The following is a 22,237-nucleotide window of genomic DNA, read 5'->3' on the forward strand; positions in this document are numbered from 1 at the left end:
TGTCCTCAGTGCTAGAAGAGGTGTTCTACTATCTGCCGGTGTATAGTGTTTGCTAATGCAGGACGTAGCTCGCTGTTTTATCAGCGCTTGTAATTTGGCTAGTTTCAAGACGATCATTTGTGGCGTCAAGGGATGATTGCCCTCGTCTTCTGGGATGCTGGCGTGGCTAAGTAGTGCTGCCCCAAGAACTCTTCTAAGGTGAGGTAATGATGGCTTGATGGAGTTTTGTTCGTAGCTTGTTCTTGCACGATGTGCCGTGGCTCGTTTGTTGACCCATAAATCGTGCCAATATTGGGCCAATATTGAGGGGTATACCAATTTCATGGTTCCCTTCAAAAGATTTTGTGCGGGCTTTGGAATGTCGATCTACACCCCTAAGCAAACCTACCTGCAAAATTTGAGCAAAATCTGAGAGATCGACTTGCACATATGTTCTGGTTTTCTCAGACAAGCTCTCTTAAGTGCCTTTCTTTTGTTTCGAACTGATTGCCGTTCAAACAATCGACGAGGAGACAATAGTCGTAAAATGGCAATAAATAAGATAAATTGTGCACTCATAACAACAGCAAAAATGAAGAAAGTCAAGTTCCATAACGTTTTCTTGTGACTGTCATCAGTGGAACGCCGTCACATAAAAATGTAATAACTAAAACACACACTTATATACAATTAGCTAATATGGTTTCAGGTAGAAATACAGCAGCTTACAAGTACAAAAAGCGAAGTTTGCACCTTTGCAATGTGTGAATATAGTGTATGTGAGAAAGGTAGTGGCAGATGAATGTGATACTGTGTGAATGAATGTAATGGTGCGTGCGTGACCCTGTGCTATGTAAACAGAAAGAAAACGCTGTATCACTCAGGCTCTTCAAGTAATACACACGCACCATTATATTCATTCACACAGGATCACATTCATCTGCCACTACCTTTCTCACATACACTATATTCACACATTGCAAAGGTGCAAACTTCGCTTTTTGTACTTGTAAGCTGCTGTATTTCTACCTGAAACCATATTAGCTACATGTATATAAGTGTGTGTTTTAGTTATTACATTTTTATGTGACGGCGTTCCACTAATGACAGTCACAAGAAAACGTTATGGAACTTGACTTTCTTCATTTTTGCTATTGTTATGAGTGCACAATTTATCTTAATTATTGATTGCCGTTCCATAATAATTATTATATTGTTCATTTCGTATTTCACCCCATGTACGTTCACTAATGAACGTAGCTGGAAAACCGTTCCGAACTTTTCCTTCTTTTACTTTAGTACCTCACATTTTATCTCTCTAACATGTACTTTATAAGAAGAAATGAGGACCAAGGAAGTACAAGTTACGCTGTAACGGCCATTAACATATCAATTAATCATTGGTTCTCCACCCGTGTGTAACCTGTAGTTTAGTTTTGCATCCTCCATAAATACTGGGTACCTCACAGTCTGTCCAGTTGTTTGCGGTATTAAAGTTGCTATATCCGAAACGCTTGTCCAAAGACGGCATAGATATACCCAACATACCTGAGGCGCCGAAACAACTGCTGCAATACGTGTTAGAATGCAGTGCTTGTTTCAGTGTGACTGAAGGCTAATAATAATAATTTGTAAACAGACTATATAGCGAAAACAAATCGAAAATGATGAGTTGAAATAACTACTGGGTTGAGTTTAGGTGAGTTGCTTATCAGCAATTGTTTTATGTGTAATGAAGCTGCGAGAGGCAGTATTTCTTCTACAGTATTATAAAGCACGAGAGTTTGAACAAAGCGACATGGCATTTAGTCCAGAGCAGTGCAAACATGCTAATCCGATCACCAGTCCGAGCCTCAGTAGCATACAGAGAAATCTCACCAAAAAGAGGTTACAACAAACTGCCATGCCAAAAACCTGACATCTGTATGGCTAAGCTTCGGGAACAGATGGGTTTCTATCATTACAGAACAAAGAGAATCCTGTGCTGCTAAAACATGATCATCTGCAAGCATCATGTCACACACCCTGACAAAAGCTAGACCTATCTTCTGGTTAAGGCTGTGAACTGATAAACAAAACTAACAATAATGCAAAGTTTATATTCAATCAAAGTATGAACAATGCAAGGCTCCTAAACAGTGTTTTTGAATCTTATCTTGGTTGTGGGAAAGAAATGATTACAGTTATAACAAGTCGCTTTGATATGCCATTCCAGAAAAACTTCATCTACACTGATACATGAATAGGGGTTTTCTCCATAAAATGTTATACCGCTGCACGGGGTAGATTTACACGTCATTCAGTGATTGGGGCGTGGTGGTGGGGGGGGGGGGGGCGGGGGGGGGGCAATAGTCGTTTGTTTGTTTGTTTTTATACTTTAGTTGAATTCGCTAATCCAAACGAGCACAAATGCTCAATTGCAAGGCAGCAAAGATGTCATTAGGTTACAGGGAAGGATGGTTGGGGAGAAAATAAAGAGAAAAAAAGAGAGTGGTGGTAGGGAGAGATTGAAACATGCAAGTGAGTTGATCAGAGGTGGCAATGAACTAATGGTCGTGACTCGAAATCATGTCGAAAGCGGTGATACGTCAACCTTGCTTTCTGTCACGAACAACACCATGGTTGTCGGGGGCATCATAGGTGTGTTCGGCTTTGATTCCGTCAGCAGTGTTCTGCAACACATAGATCATAGAGTTGACATCATCAGGAGAAACAGAATCGCAATAGCAGCTCCTTTCTTTCTGTTTGAATGCGTGACTGCAGTAAGGGGCCTTCCTTAAATACCGATATTTATTTAGAAACGAAAACTAGTCGTTTCTCTTCACCCCACCTCCCCCTCACTGAGAAACGAACACATTCAAATTGTACATAGTTTCGATATCAATTTTTGGTCTTTGTTTGGACATGCTCATGCTTGCAAAATGTACATGGATATTTTTCCCCTAGTTTTCGTTTCTAATATATATATATATATATAAATTTCCAATCAGGCCCGAACGTACCTTGCCAGAGTGCTCAAACTGACAAGTCAGTGAGCTCTGCATAACGCAAACAGCAAAGGCACTAACCCACGCAAGAGGGCTCAACTGCTACAAGAGCAGGAGCGAAATACTCAATCTGCGGACAGCATGCTGTTTCGTTCTTTTTGAACTCATCAGCGCGGCACAGAGAAATGAGGCCGAATCTGATAGCAATGGAAATAAAAATTTCCAATCAGGCCCGAACGTACCTTGCCAGAGTGCTCAAACTGACAAGTCAGTGAGCTCTGCAAAACGCAAACAGCAAAGGCACTACCCCACGCAAGAGTGCTCAACTGCCACAAGAGCAGGAGCGAAATACTCAATCTGCGGACAGCATGCTGTTTCGTTCTTTTTGAACTCATCAGCAAATTTTTTTATTTCCATTGCTATCAGGTTCGGCCTCATTTCTCTGTGCTGCGCTGATGAGTTCAAAAAGAACGAAACAGCCTGCTGCAAACAGCAAAGGCACTACCCCACGCAAGAGTGCTCAACTGCTACAAGAGCAGGAGCGAAATACTCAATCTGCGGACAGAACTGTTTCGCCCTTTGTGGACTCGTCAGCGCGACACAGAGGGAATGAGGCCATATATTTACGGATGACCTCTAACAAGGTATCTACATAATGCATGAACTTAGAGCTTTGAGTTAAATAAGGTATGTGCGTAAGCTGCTTCACATTAAATACTACCATCATTGCATCGCACTAATGAATAAGGATTGTAGGAAGTCAAAACCACTATTGGTCCGTTCCCATGCCTTGATTCTACCGTTAAGAGAATCATGTTGAAGTGGTTGGACATGGGACAAGGCATCACGATGGCTAGCCCCGCCATTTCTTGGAAGTAATGTTCCCTGTATCAAGACCCCGTGGTCGGCCTCTTGACAATTGAATCACCAACAATAAAGATTTGACTAATGAATAGTACAATTCTCTTTCTCTCGTCGCTGCTCATAGTGGTATTTACAGGCAGCTTGTGTATCAGCTTAGTTATATAGTTTTGCATTATTTTTATTTTTTCTGCTGTTCATTTGGGCTGCCTTTTGACTCACATGGTGCCCCTACGATCAGACTAGTTGTGAGGTAATACATGCAGAAACCAGGCAGGCACAGTGGGTTGATCAAAGACCATGATTGAGGTACGAGAGGCACCTGGTTCAAGTCCTGCAATGGAGTGGGTTTTTTTCAGCCGTGCTGCACCCCACAGTCAACTGGGAACTTACGGCAAGGCACAAGGGGTACATAGATGCGGATAATGGGAACTTTCTCGGCACTTGTGCCAGTGGTTGTGGGACTTATCCACTAACCCCCATCGTTAGGCACTGCAGCTGTCGCTAGGGTTTATTATTATTAGACACAATCTCATAGCATGTGACAAGCATAGCTAATGCAGGGACAGAATCCCCTGAGATAAGGGCGTTGAGCCAACCACGGCAATAGTAAGCTAAGAAAACAAAGCAAATATGAATTAAACAGAAAATGAATGGAAACTTACAAAGAAAAACGATTAACAGAAGTGAGCACTATCAAAATTCGTGTATCACCCAGGTATTCGAGAATGTTCTTCGATAATAATTATTGCCGGGTGTTAGCGGCTGTCGTGAGTTCCTTTCGGGAACTGGCACGATAATTTCCGTTTATAATTATACCTGCAAATACATACGAATAACTCGGATGGTGAACCAATTAAATTATGGTGAAAAAAGGAGGACAAAATGTTACAAAAAGACTCAGTGGGATTAAGGATTAAAATTCAGAATGAGGACCAAATGTTTACAAGTTATCCGTTTTGTCCAATACAAACGACCGGTTATAAGCAGAATATTGTTGAGTCAAAATGTGCAACAATTAGCACAAAACTGACTGATGATGTCATGACAATCAATACCACATGTACATACTACATGTACATGTGGAATGGAACTTGTGATGGACTAAAAAACGGCAATAACAAGTAGTGTCACACGACGTATGTTTCGCCGTAAAGATAACATTCTTAGTTCGCCGTGATGTTTAGCTTGTTTTTGTCTAGAGCGCTCTCACCTTCCCCTATCTTACCTTACTTCAAAACTTAGAACCTTCCTAATTGGAAGGCTGCTGGTTTGCGTATTCTAGACGTGATGCAGCTAAGCATCAGGTCGTTGAATGTCATAACATCATCAGTCAGTTTTGTGCTAAGTGTTGCACATTTTTGACTCAATGGGGATCCCCCGAGATCAAGTCATCATCTCCAAGGCTACATTTATTGGCGAAGTAGCGACCAAGGCAGTTCGCTTTGGCAGCATTCATACGGAGTTAGTGACCAGCGTCAACCATCAAGCATGGTATAGACGAGCCGTGACTGGCGCCAGCAGCAGATTTGAGCACCGACCACCATTGCTTTTCTCTCAGGCCTCTGCGTGACAGTTTCCGACGATCTCTCAGTTCCCAGGATGTGCTCGCTTGCACATTCGCGAGGATAGCATCTTCTACTGGGCGCATGAAGCAAGCCTTGTTGGCTTCGCTGAAAATATTGCGTCTCCAGGCCTTCCAAGCCTTGGCTTTAGTGTTCAATGCTGTGGTGCACTCAGAAATCCACCATTTGGGGTCTGCTGGGCGGGTAATAAGCTGCTTGGTAGGGATAAATTTCTGCATGACGCTGGATATGACGTCACTTAGTTTCCTGCAAGACTCTTCAGGGTCGTCAGTCACAATGGTGGACCAGTCAGTAGTGCGATAGACGGCCCGCAGGCGCCCTGACAGTCTGCCTGATTGTAGCGCCAGACAGGCCTGGAGGTAGCTTGCTCAGCATCAGGGGCGAGATCAAAGTCGGCAAGAACAACCCCATGGTCTGAGCGACCAAGTGGCGCCGTGACAGTGGTGTCGATAGGAACGGGCATGTTGTGAAGGATGCGGTTCACAGTCAGACCCTAGTCGGCTGCAAGACATGCTGGTGGAGGTGATGCTCAACACACAATTCTTCCAAGGCCTCTCCAGCTACAGTTTGTTTGCTGCTGCAGAGCCAAGTCTCGTGGTGGACATTAAAATCCCCAGCTAGCACTATGTGAGTGCCGTGAGTGCTGGCCACGTCTAGTGCAGGTCCAAGATACTCAATCAGACAGTTGTCGTTGTCCGCACAGGATACAGGCCGATACAAGGCACCGATCACAACAGATTGTTGCGTAGAAAGACTGACTGCGAGCCACAGGACTTCGTGGTGATCAGTGGGAATCTGCTCGCGGTGCACCACTTCATCCATACAGCAATGCCGCCATCAAATGCATCCCGGTCACATTGATGGGAGGCGAGTATCCTGGAAATATCGCCTCAGAGGCTACAGTCTGCGCCGAAAACTTCGCTTCTGTGATAACCGCTATGTCGACGTTATCGTTGAGCAGTGCTTGCTGCAGCTCTCCCAGCTTGTTGGTGAGGCCAAATGCGTTAGTCACCAGCCAGCTATAATAAAAATAATTATTATTATAGTACATGTCTGCTATGTCTGCAGGATCTGTTGCTGCGGTGCCGTCTGCAGCTGTCATTGATCGGATCGGCTACCGACTACAATTCTTACGGAGATAGCGGTGAAATTGATGGAGACTAGGGCAATCATGGGAAGACAGTGTGGCATGAACCGACTGTACACACTGACGATGGAGGGTACTTGACAAACATTTCACTTCGTTACGCTTGCGCTTAAAGGCAATGAAGTTGTCACTGGTTTGATACTTCCTATAAATGATATACAAATATCGCTTCAGTTTCACAGCGCACTTGAGGTCTGCAGTGATCCAGGGTCGGATGCATTCCGCATAGTAGGATGAGGCCTACTGTAGTGTCCGGTCCGCGGAATAACTTTGTAAGGCAACAGATGACGACGGATTGCTGGCTGTAGTAGAGCATCAAACAGGACAATGGCATCATCAACATCGGAATGCCGATGAGGTAATGACCAGTCCGATCTAGACAAGTCTTCATTCACAACCTGACAGACACTTGTAGGCATTTGTTTATACCTGTACTGAGCCCGGGGATGGAGTGACGATTTAGCCGTCGCTTGTGGTGTCGAGCACGATGCATAGTTGAGCGTACAAACAACCTGCAGGTGATCAGATGTGCGTAGAGGTGCTGCATGATCCACTGAACGGACATGTCGGGGTTTGTTGGTTACCATCAAGTCAAGACAGGAGTTGGCACCCACTGATGGAGTGTATGTTGGGAAATTCAATAGTTGTTGGAGCCCAAACATGGAGAAAACTGTCTGTATGTTGGTACGTTGGTATGTTGGTACCGACTGTAGGGATGGAGTCAGAAGAGCACCAATCATTGTGTTTTGCATTAAAATCCCCCGTCAGGAAGAAGTCACGCTCGTCATAGCAAAAGGACTGTATAGCGACGACCAGCATATCCGAGAAGAAGGACAGTTGTTCCACCGTTTGGGAAAGGGTAGATACATGCAACATACAAGAATATGGTTAGGGGCATTGAGACTTAACTTCCACCCAGGCAGATTCACAGGCCTGACGCTACAGGTCGGGTCTGGGTGATCATGTTGAAAAGCATCAGTCCGGACAAGCACGGCGAGACCACCATATCCTCTAGTGAAAGCGTGTGCATTACAGTTGTCGTGTGCTGGTCTGTCTTTTCTTAAACAGGCATAGCCCAGTACATGCACGGAAACAGATGGGCACAGCCAGGTCACCGTGAGGCAAACAATACTCGGCTTAGTGCTCTCCTGAACAATTGAAAGTTCAGCAAATTTATTGACGAGAGAGCGACAATTCACATTTTTCAGCGATAGGTCGGATTCTGATCTGAAAATGGGGTAGCATCCAAGTTGAGGGAAGACATAGACAACATGATTATGGAGAGGGATTATCAGCACCACGTTCAGTCACGTTGGTACCGTCGGCAAAACGCTACTTACGGACGGTGTGGTCAATTGTTTCCGGCCAAAATCCTGTACTGAATATTTTGCCTTAACTGGCTTCAAATACTCCTCTGACCGCTGCTTGTCTGTAAGTGAAATCTTCCACGCCTTGTCTGGCGTCCTTCCGAGCGAGGCAAGCAAATCTCGCTTTGCTTCCGCATAGGCACTGCAGCCAATACAGTTTTGGTTTTTCACAGCAGAGCGTAGCGAAAGAGTGCAAAAAACGTATTTTTCACTCACAAATATTTTCGTGCATTTGCTCTTGTTCTGCGCAACTCCGTTGAACCTGCCATCGTGGTCTTTGTTTTTCCTCGTGGTAGTTGAAGTTGCCCGCCCACCCACCCTGGTTTCATGCGAATCGTCCGCTGTTCTTCTTTACAATCTATGCCTATGTGTGTGGCTTATGATTATGACATACACCGGTTATTACATACCATTTCTTGCTATCTCTATTCTTGGGTCTGACTGGTAGCGGGGCAGGAATTAATGAAATAGAAAGGTTTTTTGGCCGAAAGGCGTGCTTTTCCTCTAGCCCAGTTGAGCAGTCGCGGCTAAGAATGTAGGGAGTCATTGTTTTTCAGGCGCTCCCCTGCTGCCCAGTCACCCATGCTCACCACTGGCCATGCTGTTCCACTTGATTTCACGGCCTTTACTCCCGCTTGCTGGCGGTTCTTTGACGGATTTAGATGTTTTTCGGCTATTTATCTATTATGTGGCTGCGAGTGTGGTTTTTTGCTTCTACTTGTTTCTGGAAAACCATCACAGTGGTGAGTGTGATTGCTCTGGTAGACCACTACCCCATGTACTGAACAGTCGCTTTGTGAGTGAAAAGTTCCTTTTTACCGTGCTACCCGTTAGCGCGATACGCAATCGCAGCAGCCATTCGTTTTCGTCGAGCTCGTTCTTGGCAAAGATGTCCTCGAACAGGTCGAGATAATGCTCCAGTGGCTGCCTTCCGTCGTATGCGGGACTTGCATTAAAGACCTACGCCCACCGCTGTGACTGGTAGCTTCCACTGTACCTCCCATCAACCTCACACGCGCGGCGTCACCATCACCTTCATACACCCTGGCGATGCGCTCGTTAATCTTCTTGAGCTCTCCGTTAAACTCTATTCCTAGCGCACCCTCTTGCCGTTTGGCACGGCGCTCTTCAAGCACCTCGCACTGTTGGAGCTTCTTCTCCGCGTATTCCATCAGCCTATCGCCTTCAAATCCATGCCGAATTCCGTTGTCGATAAAGCTCGGTTCCAAATTATGCAGTCCCTCTGCCATGCTCACTTCGATCCTGGCGTAGTCGCCAAATATTCTGAACCCTTCTGATTCTCTTAAAGTGTCAGGGACGAACGACCACACGGCACGAGGTCAGCTATTTACTCGTCAACGATATATTTCGCTTGATCGAGCAATAACTAACAAATAAACCACCATGTTCAGGTAGTTATAGCGTGAAAATGACAGTGTATATGAGAAAGCATACACATACAACATACAACTACAGCGCACATAGCAAATCGCACATAGCGCATGTAGCGTATACCACGTCGTCAACTTCAGCGGTACAGCGGAGTCGAGATACAACTGCATTGAAACGAACACAATGTCACTCTTGAGAATTTGTGGTTTGATAACACTCCCAATACACTTCGCACCAAGAGTACATAACTCCCAAGAGTGTGTAACTCGATTATGGGTTTCTGGCGGCAGGTCGGTGGAGCACTCTTCATCCAAACTGTCGTCAGGCACAATTTGCTGGTAATTTTGCTCACCTCACAAAGATTCACCTAGGATTCCCTGTAACAAGGCCATGCCTGTTGGGATTCCCTTGTCAAATACTTGTAATAAATACTAGTACTACGACTAGGTGTTGTCCCAACAGAATTTCAAGTTGACGTCATTTTAATGATGCAATGCGCACTTTACACGGATTATCAGAAGAATCCGGAACTTTTGGTGGACCAAAACCTATCTGATCCGGTACAAATTATTACAAAGACAAATCTGTGATGCGTTGACACCCTTACAAATCTTGTACATCACTAGTGCAAGTAGCATTGCATCATAAATAATGACTTCAACCACTTGAAATTTTGATGAGACAGCAGAGTATGTGGGAGTTGCACACTCTTGGGGGGTTATGTAATTTTGTTCGCTCACATACACATACCACCGAGTTGCTTCACGTTATCATCTTTCAGTTGAAAGCCCTTTTTGAATAGGTTAAATGGTATGGTACGGGAAACGTACAGGATAGCGCCGGGCAGGGCCAACGATGCAATAAACAATTATAAATATAGAGCTGTGTGGACCCTGGCTAGCACCAGACGCAATGTCTTTTGCATAGCTACGGTAAGAAGAACTATTTGCTACATTTAGATCCAACAGTATGTGATCTTATCATCAAGCAATGAACTCACTGATGGGGGATCTCCTGCAACATCATAGGTTGGGTTGCAGATTGTCGCATATGACGTATGCTCACGCTCTTCTTCATCCTGGGGGGGGGGGGGGGGAATAAAAGAATGCAGGTTTCAAATCAAAGTAGGGTAGTTTGACTGATGTACACGATAGGGAGAATCCATGACGTAACACGAAAGGCTCGGCAATCATCTTCAACGGTCAACTGAAATACAAACTGTTGCTGAGAAAGAGAGAGATGGTGGGGGGGGGGGGGGGGGGGTCGGGGAAACGATCGATATGATTGTAAAATCCTGCGTGGAACCCTTTCGAAACGTAATTACAATACAAAAAATAGGTGGACAAATTCGATGCTTCTGTATCTCTTTCGTAATCACTTACATATTATTCAGGAAACCTGATATTGCGAATATCTGCCAGAGACAAGTGTAGGGTGTAGTTACTGAGGTTTAGGACCATAACTCTCAAGATGGCCCATACTCACAGCCCGACGCTGTGTCAGAAGCTACCGAACTTCCTATAGCCCTTGTATTGGGTTGTCACCTCAGTCACAAAAGTTTAAAGTCGCAACACGCCTTTCTGTTCCTCATCGTTCATTCCCTAAACTTCATGAAGTAAATTTAAAAGGTAAACAAACGGACAAACTTTTTATTTCCTTCCCGGATGTAAGTCTAGACGGTCCCCGGCTTCCTAGATCATCAAGCGGGGGGAGTGAGGGGGGCGGGGGTTGAAAGGCAATAATTACGTATGGAAGGAAAGGAAAGGCAGAGGCACATAAATGCCGTTTACAACATTTGACAAGACAAAATCCACCAATATTGCCCCACACTGCGTTTATGCTTAGCCATTGCGTCGGTTTGCCACACCAGTTATTCTCTACTTCTGTAACTGACAAGGAATAGTCAACACCCACCTTGGGATCTTGGCTTCTTGTTAACTGCGAAGTTGGCTTCATTTCGGTTCGATCCAGAACGGCATACTTGATTTCAATGGTTTCATCATCAGACGTTGACAAAAACTCGCCCAACACATTCTCACAGCCAATCTTGGACTGGGCCAACTGATAAGGGACAGGAAAAGCGAAGACAATAGCAAGGATATGAGTCGTAGAACAACCTTATGAAATCTAGTGAAATCAGGGTCTGATAGCTTCTTACTTCTGTCGCTGGTTCCTCGCGGTTGTCGCTGTGTTCCGCTCCCTGTGCGTCTGTGTCCAACTCTGCATGTTTCACGTCTCTTTTACGACTAACAGGCGTGGCATAGGTATACTCCAGTGCACTCGCTCCCGATGCCTGTGGAGAAGAATGAAAAGAGGCCATAATACTAGTAATATATTCCAGGTTACAATCGCATTAGATTGCTGTTTGTTCAAAGCGGGACAGTGCTGGAAGCCATCCACTCATGTATATGGGCATGAATTCACCAATAAAGTGAGACACTGTTCCATCATCCATGAGGGTCCTGCAAACCCCTGCCCATTTGTTCTCTGTTATCTTCTTAATCTTCTTTGTAGAATTGTGTGTTGCTCCCTACATGGGAGCTCGCAGTTTTCTTTCCGACTTGAATTCTCACGTGGCGGACTCACGACTGCCATCCAGAGCATACGAAGTCCATCGAACCGCTCACTCAGCATACCTGCTAGAAAGCACCACTCGTGTTTCAGCTTGAGTGGGCTGATGAAGATTGTGATGAAGATTGTGCCAGAAGAGCACCACTAGTGCTATCCAGGCACAAACATCACCAGGTATACGAACTTACGCATATGCTCCGTTTCCAGCGCGGCAAACACCTCGTGAATACCAGATAGCAGTGTGAGTCAGTGTCGGTCATGGAGGTGCTGAACAACGTTGTTGCCTCCAAACAATCTAACTCGCAAGCCCGCGCTCGGGAAAACAATGTGAAGAAGAGATTTTTGCGACTTCGGCGATACTTGGGAAAATGTTTGTTGATCCTGCATCTGAGCTCGTGGTTTTCCTGCCGATTTGAGTTGGAGGCAAGGAGGACTCCGAAACCAGTTTTCGTGCAATTCCGATTGAAGAGATGCTCGAAATCTGGTTAAGAAATTGTTCTGGACATTAATTGATGCTGGGCATGAGAAGGCCAAATTTTTAGATTTCATGAAGTAATTATTGAACCGCATAATTCGTCAAATGGCTTCCGTAGGATATTATAGGAATGTTATTACAGAATGAATAGGGCGCACCCACTACAAGCGCCCTAAGCAACAATAATGAGCGCTGACAGTAATAATACAAATCAAAAATATCCTGTGACAATCAATGAGTATATTATGAGATACATTCACAGCCAGAAAGTAACTTTTCTAACAAGAAGGAGAGGATAACTGGGCCGGATTTACAGAACAATTCGGTGTCCAGTGTAAAAACCTTTTCTGTTTGCGGAAGTCTGGTTTGGTTGTAAACATTGAGATAGATTTCATAACACGTAAATGTCTTCGAAAGCGTAAACCAGACACTGTTCTGAGTGAAGTTAACATTGACTCAGCAAACGAGGTTTGCCCCCGTTATGTATGTGTTCTTTAATTTACTTCGCAAAGTCGAACGGGATCGTTTCCCAATATGATAGCGAAGGGTGGTGGTTGGGGGGGGGGGGTAGAGGACATTGATGACGAGTTTTTCCACCTCACCTTCGGCATTTATTGCGCTGCATCTGCCACCTTGGTAAAATCATGCACGGTGGTGGCCTGGAACAAGCAACACCTCTCTGAGCTGGTTGTGTTTCTCAACCCAGCCGCAAGCCGGTTATAGTTGTGTTTTTTTTTACAGAATGCACCTCCTATTGATAGACTATACAAAGAGAGGAGAAGAAGAAGACAAAAGAAAATAATGATAAAGACAACAAAGGAGCACGACAGACAATATACTAGTAGGGGCTCTCAGGGAGCCTGAGCCCCTGAGGCGGGACTAGCAACGCCGACCTAGGGTCTCGGCGTTAGCGCTATCCGGCGCACCATGGACGGGATTACGAAACAAATGGAAATAAATAAGTGAATGGGAGGGAGCTGATTGTGGATATATGGGGTGTCACAGCGAGTCTGTAGTATGGGGTGTGCCAGCGAGTCTGTAGCCCGATACCAGCGGCTTTGTCGTACGTGCTGATACACCTTGGCCTTGAACAACTGGAGGGACGTCAGGCGTGGCGGAGACTGCAGCTCAGTTTGGGGCAAGTTGTTCCACTCGTCAATGATGCTGTAGGGGAAGCAGCGCCACACGTAGTCAGGAGAGGAAGCCGGGAGGACGTTCTGTAGTTGAGATTCGTGGCGCACCGAGTGGTCGGAGCGAGTTCGAGGACATGTTCGTGGAGGAAGCAGTGGGGGAACCAGCGACGTTAGTTGCGGTGGCCCTGCCAGACACATCAGCTTTTACATATAGCTGAGGGCGGCGACCAATTTCCTTCCTGCCAAACTCTGGAGGAGGACATCTGTGCCAAGAATGCGGAGAGCCGCACAGTTCCGCGAACTTCACCTTTTTTTCCATGAAAGAGACCAAGTATCTCCAATATCGGCAAGAAGGTCACGGACTAACAAGTCAGTTCCATTGTCTCGTAACTCGAACTCATTTACTGAGCCTGGTAGTGCTGTCACGGTGTATGAGTCTGCTGTTGATAACTATCTTGTGGAAAATAGTGATTGTCGTTGTAGGTACACTGATGATTGTGTGACGTGTGGTCTCCTTCTCATAGAAAAGCAGCCATCTTTCATAATACCGTTATCCTCGGTGAAATCAGATTCAAAAAGCATAGTTCACACCCTAAGCTCGCGCGGACCCTGACGTCAATGAAATGCCACGATTATAGTGTGGATTTCAGGACTCTCACATGTAGAGGTGCAATGATGTTGCCAGATCTGGTGTAAAGCGCTAGTTGTGCACACATTGTGTCCGATTTCAGTGTGCGCAACTGTAGAAAGAGCACGGAAGAAAGCTGTACCCAACTGAGCTGAATACCCGTTCAGTTATACGGACAAAAAAGAAAATTAATACAAGATCCAAGTCTAAAACAAACGAATTATCCTCACTTCTCCTCCACAGGTCTTACCGCTGTCGCCTCTGTCTCATTGTCGTGGCTGTGTTCTGCTGCCGTCACGTGAGTGTCTGCTTCTGCAGGTTTCTCGTCTCTAATACGATCACCAACTGCAGCGTAGGAATACTCCTGTGAAACAGCCTGAACAGAAGATTGCAAAATTAGAGGCCCCATTCGCCAAGCTGCACCCACGGTAAAATCCTCGTCATTCAACATGTGAAGCTGCTGAAAGCCATCTCGTCGTGCAAAATGGGCTTGAACTGACCAGTAAAACGAGATACTAATTTTGAATTGCGTTCATTATGTGCTTGAGAGTCAGCACTCTAATCATTTTTCTGTATGTAATCTCGCTAATTCATTCTCTCCTCTTCATGTCAATCCTTCATTCAGGGCTATGTTTAATGGAGATTACACTTGAGTAAATGTTATAATTATAATTATACTTTCAAAAAATTATTTTTGTTCCTACTTCTCCGTACCTGTTCATCGTGATCTTGCGGCCTGTGGGCTTCTCCTTCATCATTGCGTTGAACATCCTCGTACTGGTTAAGTTCAATTGGATCAGCTTCCTGTGCGGGAATGGTACGAAACCGCTAGAGTATATTCTGGTGAGAGTCAACACTTTACTTTTGTTTCTGTAGTATATTATGTCGCTAGGCTACCTAGGGCTCCACAGATTCCCCTTCATGCGATATAAGGAGGTCCGAAATTTGTCTCCAGAACTAACTGCATGGAGGTAGCATTGTCCAACCACTGAAATGTGATCAAGAACGCAGTCGTCTACACAATCGCGGGGTACGAAGCTATGTTGCGACGCAGAGTTTCAAATGGATCAGGTCACTTGACTCAGATTTGCAACGCAGCTTCCTATGGCGCTTTTTTGGCCAGTAAAGAGTTACCTATACTCTACCTAAGTAATTCTAAACTGTTCGATGGTTTTTCTCCGAAATACAAAAGAGGTCGTGGTTGGCCAGCATTTTTCGCTTTTGCGACAGTGCTAGTTTTTCAAAAATCATTTAACATTGAGGTGCACAGTCAAGGAGAAGACGTAAGAAAAGACAAAGCCATAGAGAAGATGCTGCCGCAACATTACTCGCAAGGCGTACGTGGATTTTCTTGTGCATAGTATTCAATAGGCGATACTGTGTGATATTTAGACCAAAACAGATGAATGAGGACAGATAAGGTGCATAATGTAAACGTGTTCCTCGCTGCACTCACCTGTGGCCTCTCTTCTGGAACTGATGATTAGAAGGAGAGTGGAACACACAAGAAAAAATCGCATGAAATGGTAAATTCCCTGTCGAGATTGATAATTGATATTCGACATCGACTCGTGAATATATACCCAGCATTTCATGTAGCGTTAAAGCACAGAATTCACATTACTTCGAAAACACATGCCCTCAGCGAAATTCATGCTGCTAACATGACCACATTGGTTGACGTCTAGAAGAGCGGAGAGGGAGAGAGATCGGGAGACATACCGAGAGACGAACAGGCAGGGAAAGAGAAAGAGGTTTAGAGGGACAAAGAGACCGACAGAGAGAAATGGTAAGTGACAGATGAAGAGAGAAAGAGAAGGGAAGACGGACAGAAAGAGGTATAGACTGAAAGAGCAAAAGGTCAGAAAACTTCTGAGAGGCAGACGAAGGCATAGTTATATGGAAACAAAGATTGAGAGCTGCATTTTTATCTCCATACGATCCCCATTAAAATTAATATAATGTTATGCAAACGGTGAGGGGACAATAATTTGATAACCGCAATCAATAAAATTAGCTAGACCGACATTTGTGTACTTTGTTCATGCAATGGTAAACCAGTGGAGACGATGTACACCATTTCTTCTTATTTTCAACGTTTTATTGCACATCGACTATACTGTTTTTACATTGCATGAATATCGTACACAAATGTCGGTTCATGTTGAGTGACCTCCAACATTACACTGCGCTCCTTAGCCGACTAGACGCTCCTGCACACAACCATCACCATTGCGAGGACACTTCCGTACATGCTATTGATAAACTCCTTCAGACAGCTGTTTCGCTAATACATAGCTCCTCAGTGAAGGTAGATGTTGATTGATTAAAGTGTAGACCAAACTGCTATTATAAAAGGTTTCCACATACAAAACTGGCATAACTGAGGTGATAACGCGGGAAAGTGTGAAGTTTTGTTGACGCGCATGGGACATGCATGCAGCGTGAGAAATTCGGCACGGAAAATCAATCATTATGACTATCAATGCAGAAATAACGTGCCAGAATCAGTGTACTGCGTAGCTAGTGAGAGTCTGTGTATGGCTCTAGTCCGAGCGCCATGAAGGCCGGCAAACACACCTCACGACTCGCCCACGTCAACAGCCACAGCAGCCCCTGAAGCACTGTACTGGTCGCCCTTCGCGCCAAAACCCTTGGCACTCATTAGTAGTCATGCCACCAATGTTGTCCGCAAGCTACCTTGTTATCTGCCCATCACCCAATGCCGCTGACACGCTGCGAGGCCCCGCGGCATTCGCCCAGTATATCGTCGTCAGATGTGTGTGGACAGTACAATAACGCTGGTAGAAAAAAAACAGTTGGTCGTATGGTACTGCGTCCTGCGGATTGTCCCTTGACTCGTCTTGTCCCTCTTATTGCTCTGACGCGAGGGGCGTTTGCCGGCCTCCCCGGCACTCGGACAAGTGCGATACTCAGACTCTCACTAGCTACGCAGTACACTGATTCTGGCACGTTATTTCTGCACTGATAGTCATAGTGATTGATTTTCCGTGCCGAATTTCTAACGCTGCATGCATGTCCCATGCGCGTCAACAGTGCTTCACACTTTCCCGCGTTATCACCTCAGCTATGCCAGTTTTGTATGTGGAAATCTTACAATTATAATAGCAGTTTGGTCTATATTTAAATCAATCAACATATACCTTCATGGATGAGCTATGTATTAGCGAAACAGCTGTCTGAAGCAGTTTATCAATATCGTCTAAGGAAGTGTCCTCAGAATGTTGATGGCTGTGTGCAGGAGGGTCTAGTCAGCTAACGAGTGCAGTGTAATGGTGGAGGTGACTCAACACATTTTCTTCAATGGCCAAGAACTCTGTGGCACCCTGTAATAAATGTCGGTTCAGCTAATTGTAATGATTGCCTTTATCATAATATTATGCTTTACGATCTCTTAGGGCAGGAATCCTTCACTAAACAAAAGCTTATCTAGCTTCAGTGAAGGGGGCATTGCAGGATTTAGCGCTGTTTATACTGAGAAAAAGAATCGACCGTGCATTGAACACAAAGGCTTCAAGACAGGGAGGACAGTGGATTGTGTACCTGTAAAATCTTTCGATGAGAACCAGCGAGAAATCCTTTTTCGGTTGGCCGCCATGGCTACAGCCAGGATTACAGTTAGGACTCCTGCCACAGCTAGGCCGACGAATCCTCCAACACTGATCCCGCTGGTGCTTGCTTCATTGCCCGAGGTTGGGGGTGTTGTTGAAGATGGCACTATAAAATTGGCAGATAACAATGTTGACAAGTTCAGATGTATATATAGTGACCAATGTAGAGACCAAAAACGATATTCGTTTTTCTGTGTAACGAAAAAAAGATTGCGTCTGTTTAAATAGTCGGCGTGGAGAAAGCAATTTTATTACAAAATTAGGAGTATAATCGATGCAGACATGGCCAGACAACAACCTTTACCTTTGGTGACTACCGAGACGGTGGTCCCCCCAGTGCTGGGATCCACGGTGCCGACTGTGTCTGGACAGAGAGGGAGATCATCGACAAACCAAAATGAAACCAATATCCTCACCCATAGACCCAGAAGAAGCACAGCAAACTATTCACTTGAAATTTATGCACGGAATGGACTTGGCCCACGCAAAATGGACAGTGGAAATGGGTGTGCAGTAGCAGAGAACCCAGCAACGGTGACGCGGAGCAGCGGTCAAACGACTTGTGATGCTGGTGGAGATGATGGAGCCATGTTGGAGGCTGATAAGGAGTGCAGTGAGACTGAGCATCAAACGGATGATGAGGAAGTGACTGATGATGATGATGGTGGTGGTGGGGACGATGATGATGAAGATGAGACGGAGGACGAGGATAAGGCGGAGGAGGTCGAAGGAAAGGAGCGGGATGAGACGGAAGAGAGCGACGTGAGCAAAAAGTCAGCTGTATTTTGTCACTTGTTATCACGTCCAGATTGTCTAAGTGTGTACGATGATTCTCACTTTTCTGTTTTGTGCCGTGCAAGTTATGTTAAGCAGTTGAAGGTTCTGAAAGCTGTATGTATTCGTGTGCATAATCCTGTTCTTTGTAAACAAAAGAAGCATGTAGTCGCGCTAAAGTTGTTCTCGTAGCTGGTTATCAGATGTAAATGTTGTGTCATGTTGCACTGTATCACCTCTTGCTTTGTGGCTGCACTCAGTTATATACGTTAGCACTATGTTTGCCACCTATTATGTAATGCTGTAGCACTTCCTTTGTTGTTCACACTTTTAATTTATTATGCTGTTATAAAATGTTCTATTTTTGTACACAGTACCCTCAGTTCCGATACTATTCACTGATGAGCGGAACACGAAAATCGATTTTGAATAACATAAAAATCCTTAAAAATTCCATGAACTCGTTGTTGTCTGACCATGTTTGCATCGATTATACTCCTAATTGCACTAATAAAATTGTGTCTGTTGTTTTCATTTTTTGTGCGTTTGCACTACCCTTGCTAAGGCCACACATACCTTGTGAAGAAAGAAAGCCTTGATTGCTGACAACATGTAGCTAAACACTTGGCAATACTCATAATCTGTTTTGCTAAGTCATCCATATTCTATTTTACGCATAACCTTGACACAGAGGTTATCAGGTCTGGCAACACTTTCAAAGTTAGTGTAGGTAGCTTTCCAAAATTTCATAAGTGATATTTTTTAATGTTTTGACCTCCAAAGTGCCGGTTATAAGGATTTGCTTGCAACTTTGTTCAAACCGGGTTGCTGTGTTATTCACTATTGTACTCGACTTGGAAAGTAAGGGTTCGAAAGGCTTATCCGAAAACATATCGCTTCCGTGCTTCGTGTGATGACCTTCTAAGTGCTAGCCACATCCAAAGCTACGTACAATGCTTAAAACAAAATTCATCCTCACCTGTGGGCAACGTGGTAATGCGAGTGGAGCTGGACTGGTCACTGTCTCCATAGGCATTGCTAACATAGGCGGTGACATTATAGCTCATGTTGGGTTTTAGGCCAGGTAAGGTGACATTTTTCGAGGCGCTGCATACTGGTACCAATGGCATATTCCCGGACAGATCATTAGCAGGTATTGCGTGCACACAATACTGGCGTATGGGAAGGTTGCCTTCTTCTATTTGCCCTAGAAACACCGTGATAGTAGTACTTGAGATGACGGGGTTGAGAGGCGGATTTGGTGCTGATATAAAACACATCCACATCACGTGTAATGACTAAGGAAATTGTTTTGTTGAGAAGAAAATTAACCAAAGGATTATTATCATTCATATTCTTCTTATTCTTCGTTAGTTTGAGGGAAAGACACAAAATATTCTTATTCTTATTAATTTAGCACTGCCGCGTTCAAGTCTGTGGATCAATTAGGTCCAATCACAGTTTCTCTAGTACCGTATAGATTCAAGTAAGGTGATAATGATGTTGAGCTACGTGATAATGGAATAGTTTCCAAATATACACCCGATGTGACAAGGAAAAGACTGCATGCAAGGCAGTGACTAAGGATCATGCACGTGAAAATAACACTGATAAGAACCTATTGTGAAAAGAAGAAGGACAAAATGTTACGAGTTATGACTAACTGTCCCTCAACTCGTAACATTGGGTCCTTCTTCTTTTCACAATAATTCAATTAGCTCCACATCCGAGTTAAAAAAGGAAACTATAATCGTATAATAGCTATGAAAAGTATGAATGCCGCAGACATCACCATGCAACATGATAATTTGTTCAAGGTTTGGTTTTGTTTGTTTCCAAAATCGATTTTCACGCTCCGATCATCAGTGGAAATACGGGCCTAAAGAAATCAAGGGAAAAACAAAGGTTAAAAATCCAAAGAAGTGTGACACATGACGGGTAACTTGTGGCAAGTATTACAAAAGGTGAGAACTAAAATAAAGAGTAAGTGTGACAAACGGGCATGAACAGTGCAGAAACCTTTTAACCTTTGTTTTTCCATTGATCTCTTTAGTTCCGTATTTCCACTGATGATCGGAGCGTGAAAATCGATTTTGGAAACGCACAAAACCAAACCTTGAACAAATTGTCATGTTGCGTGGTGATGTCTGCGGCATTCATACTTTTCATAGCTATTATTAAACTTTTCACTCACAAAGCGACTGTTCAGTCCATGGGGTAGTGGTCTACCAGAGCAATCACACTTACCACCGTGGTGGTTTTCCAGAAATGAGTAGAAGCAAAAAAACCACACTCGCAGCCACATAATAGATAAATAGCCGAAAAATATCTAAATCCATCAAAGAACCGCCAGCAAGCGGGAGAAAAAGCCGTGAAATCGAGTGAACAGCATGGCCAGTGGTGACCATGGGTGACTGGGCAGCAGGGGAGCGCCTGAAAAACAATGACTCCCTACATTCCTAGCCGTGACTGCTCAACCGAGATAGAGGAAAAACACGCCTTTTGGCCAAAAAACCTTTCTATTTCATTAATTCCTGCCCCACTGCCAGTCGGACCCAAGAATAGATATAGCAAGAAATGGTTTGTAATAACCGGTGTATGTCATAATCATAAGCCACACACATAGGCATAGATTGTCAAGAAGAACAGCGGACGACTCCCATGAACCCAGGGTGGGTGGGCGGGCAACTTCAACTACAACGAGGAAAAACAAAGACCACGATGGCAGGTTCAACGGAGTTGCGCAGAACAAGAGGAAATGCACGAAAATATTTGTGAGTGAAAAATACGTTTTTTGCACTCTTTCGCTACGCTCAGCCGTGAAAAAACAATTTTTTTTATCTCCACGTAGATTATTTCTATAATCGTATTTTCATGTTTTCTCTTACACCTCTCCCTGCCAACGAAATAATTTGGGCACATGTGTGGCTATACCCTAGATCGAATCAGCAATGCATATTATGTGAAGCGTGACATGGAATGTCATTTGAGGAAATCGATCGTGGCAAAACGAATTTGCCCGGAACAATAGGAAGAATGTTCATATCACCAAATCCTTAAGAGTCACGCAAAACTCTTAACTCCTGACCCTGTTGGTGTCGGTATAATTATGATGTAACCGCATCCCTTACCTTTCGGCAATGTTCCAATTTTGATTTCGGAGGACATGCTGCTATTGTGTCCGATCGTAGTTTTGAAGAATGCTCTGATCCGGTACAAAGTATTTGTTGCCAGGCCTGACAGAACAGTTGATTCATTTTTGTCGCACACTACCGTCGGGGTAGCCGCAGTTCCATTTTTCTCGTACAGAAAGCAGAAATCAGAAACCCAATCTCGAAGTATCTTAGGCTGTACTATGCGTGCGTAGATGTGCGTGTCTGTAGAGTTGACAGCTATGGCGGAGGGCACTACAGGGGAAAGAGCATATTGAAGAACGCATGGAATACCAGTGAACAAGACATGTACAAGTAAATGGTCTTTAGTTTGTCGAATATTACCTTTCTAATGCAAGAATAGTTGTATATGTACGGACTATTTGACTGCTTCCAGAAAATCAGAATTCAAAAAGATTTTCGAACCGAGACTCCAGCAATCTTTAACAGGTATATAAAATATATAGATAGGAAAGAAAATGATCCAGGAAATGCAAGTTACGCTTTAATGTCCATTAACAACAACATTAGTTGCTTGACCATCAACTCATGC

General features: G+C 44.3%; 1 protein-coding gene across 5 annotated transcripts; it reads right to left on the reverse strand.

The window, feature by feature from the left end:
- Positions 1–1,518: 1,518 nt before the first annotated feature.
- Positions 1,519–21,999, reverse strand: LOC135825818 (uncharacterized). Of its 5 annotated transcripts, none has more exons than XM_065338445.1 (11): positions 21,664–21,999; positions 19,512–19,796; positions 18,063–18,122; positions 17,691–17,864; positions 15,583–15,602; positions 14,841–14,930; positions 14,377–14,490; positions 11,478–11,612; positions 11,234–11,380; positions 10,320–10,397; positions 1,519–2,651 (listed from the first exon to the last, which is right to left on the reverse strand). In XM_065338445.1, exons 1-11 carry the CDS (start codon positions 21,698–21,700, stop codon positions 2,568–2,570), a joined length of 1,224 nt encoding a protein of 407 aa, XP_065194517.1. In that variant the 5' UTR covers positions 21,701–21,999; the 3' UTR covers positions 1,519–2,567. The 5 variants fall into 5 exon arrangements, with proteins under 5 accessions (XP_065194517.1, XP_065194516.1, XP_065194515.1 ...); XM_065338444.1 differs by having other exon boundaries at positions 1,520–2,651; positions 11,234–11,371; positions 14,377–14,502; positions 21,664–21,998; XM_065338443.1 differs by having other exon boundaries at positions 1,520–2,651; positions 14,377–14,502; positions 21,664–21,998.
- Between the last annotated feature and the right edge of the window lie 238 nt (positions 22,000–22,237).

Source organism: Sycon ciliatum, chromosome 10 (genome assembly GCF_964019385.1).
Source record: "Sycon ciliatum chromosome 10, ocSycCili1.1, whole genome shotgun sequence".
Taxonomy (NCBI): domain Eukaryota; kingdom Metazoa; phylum Porifera; class Calcarea; order Leucosolenida; family Sycettidae; genus Sycon; species Sycon ciliatum.

Bases quoted from the DNA above. Each gene is read 5' to 3' on its own strand.
- LOC135825818 (XM_065338443.1), bottom strand. From the start codon at position 21,700: ATGTCCTCCGAAATCAAAATTGGAACATTGCCGAAAG. The intron at 14,931-15,582 runs GTGAGTGCAGCG...ATTCCCGCACAG, and splicing joins TTCCAGAAGAGAGGCCACAG to GAAGCTGATCCAATTGAACT. The intron at 2,652-10,319 runs GTGAGTTCATTG...TATGTGTTGCAG, and splicing joins TTGCAGGAGATCCCCCATCA to AACACTGCTGACGGAATCAA.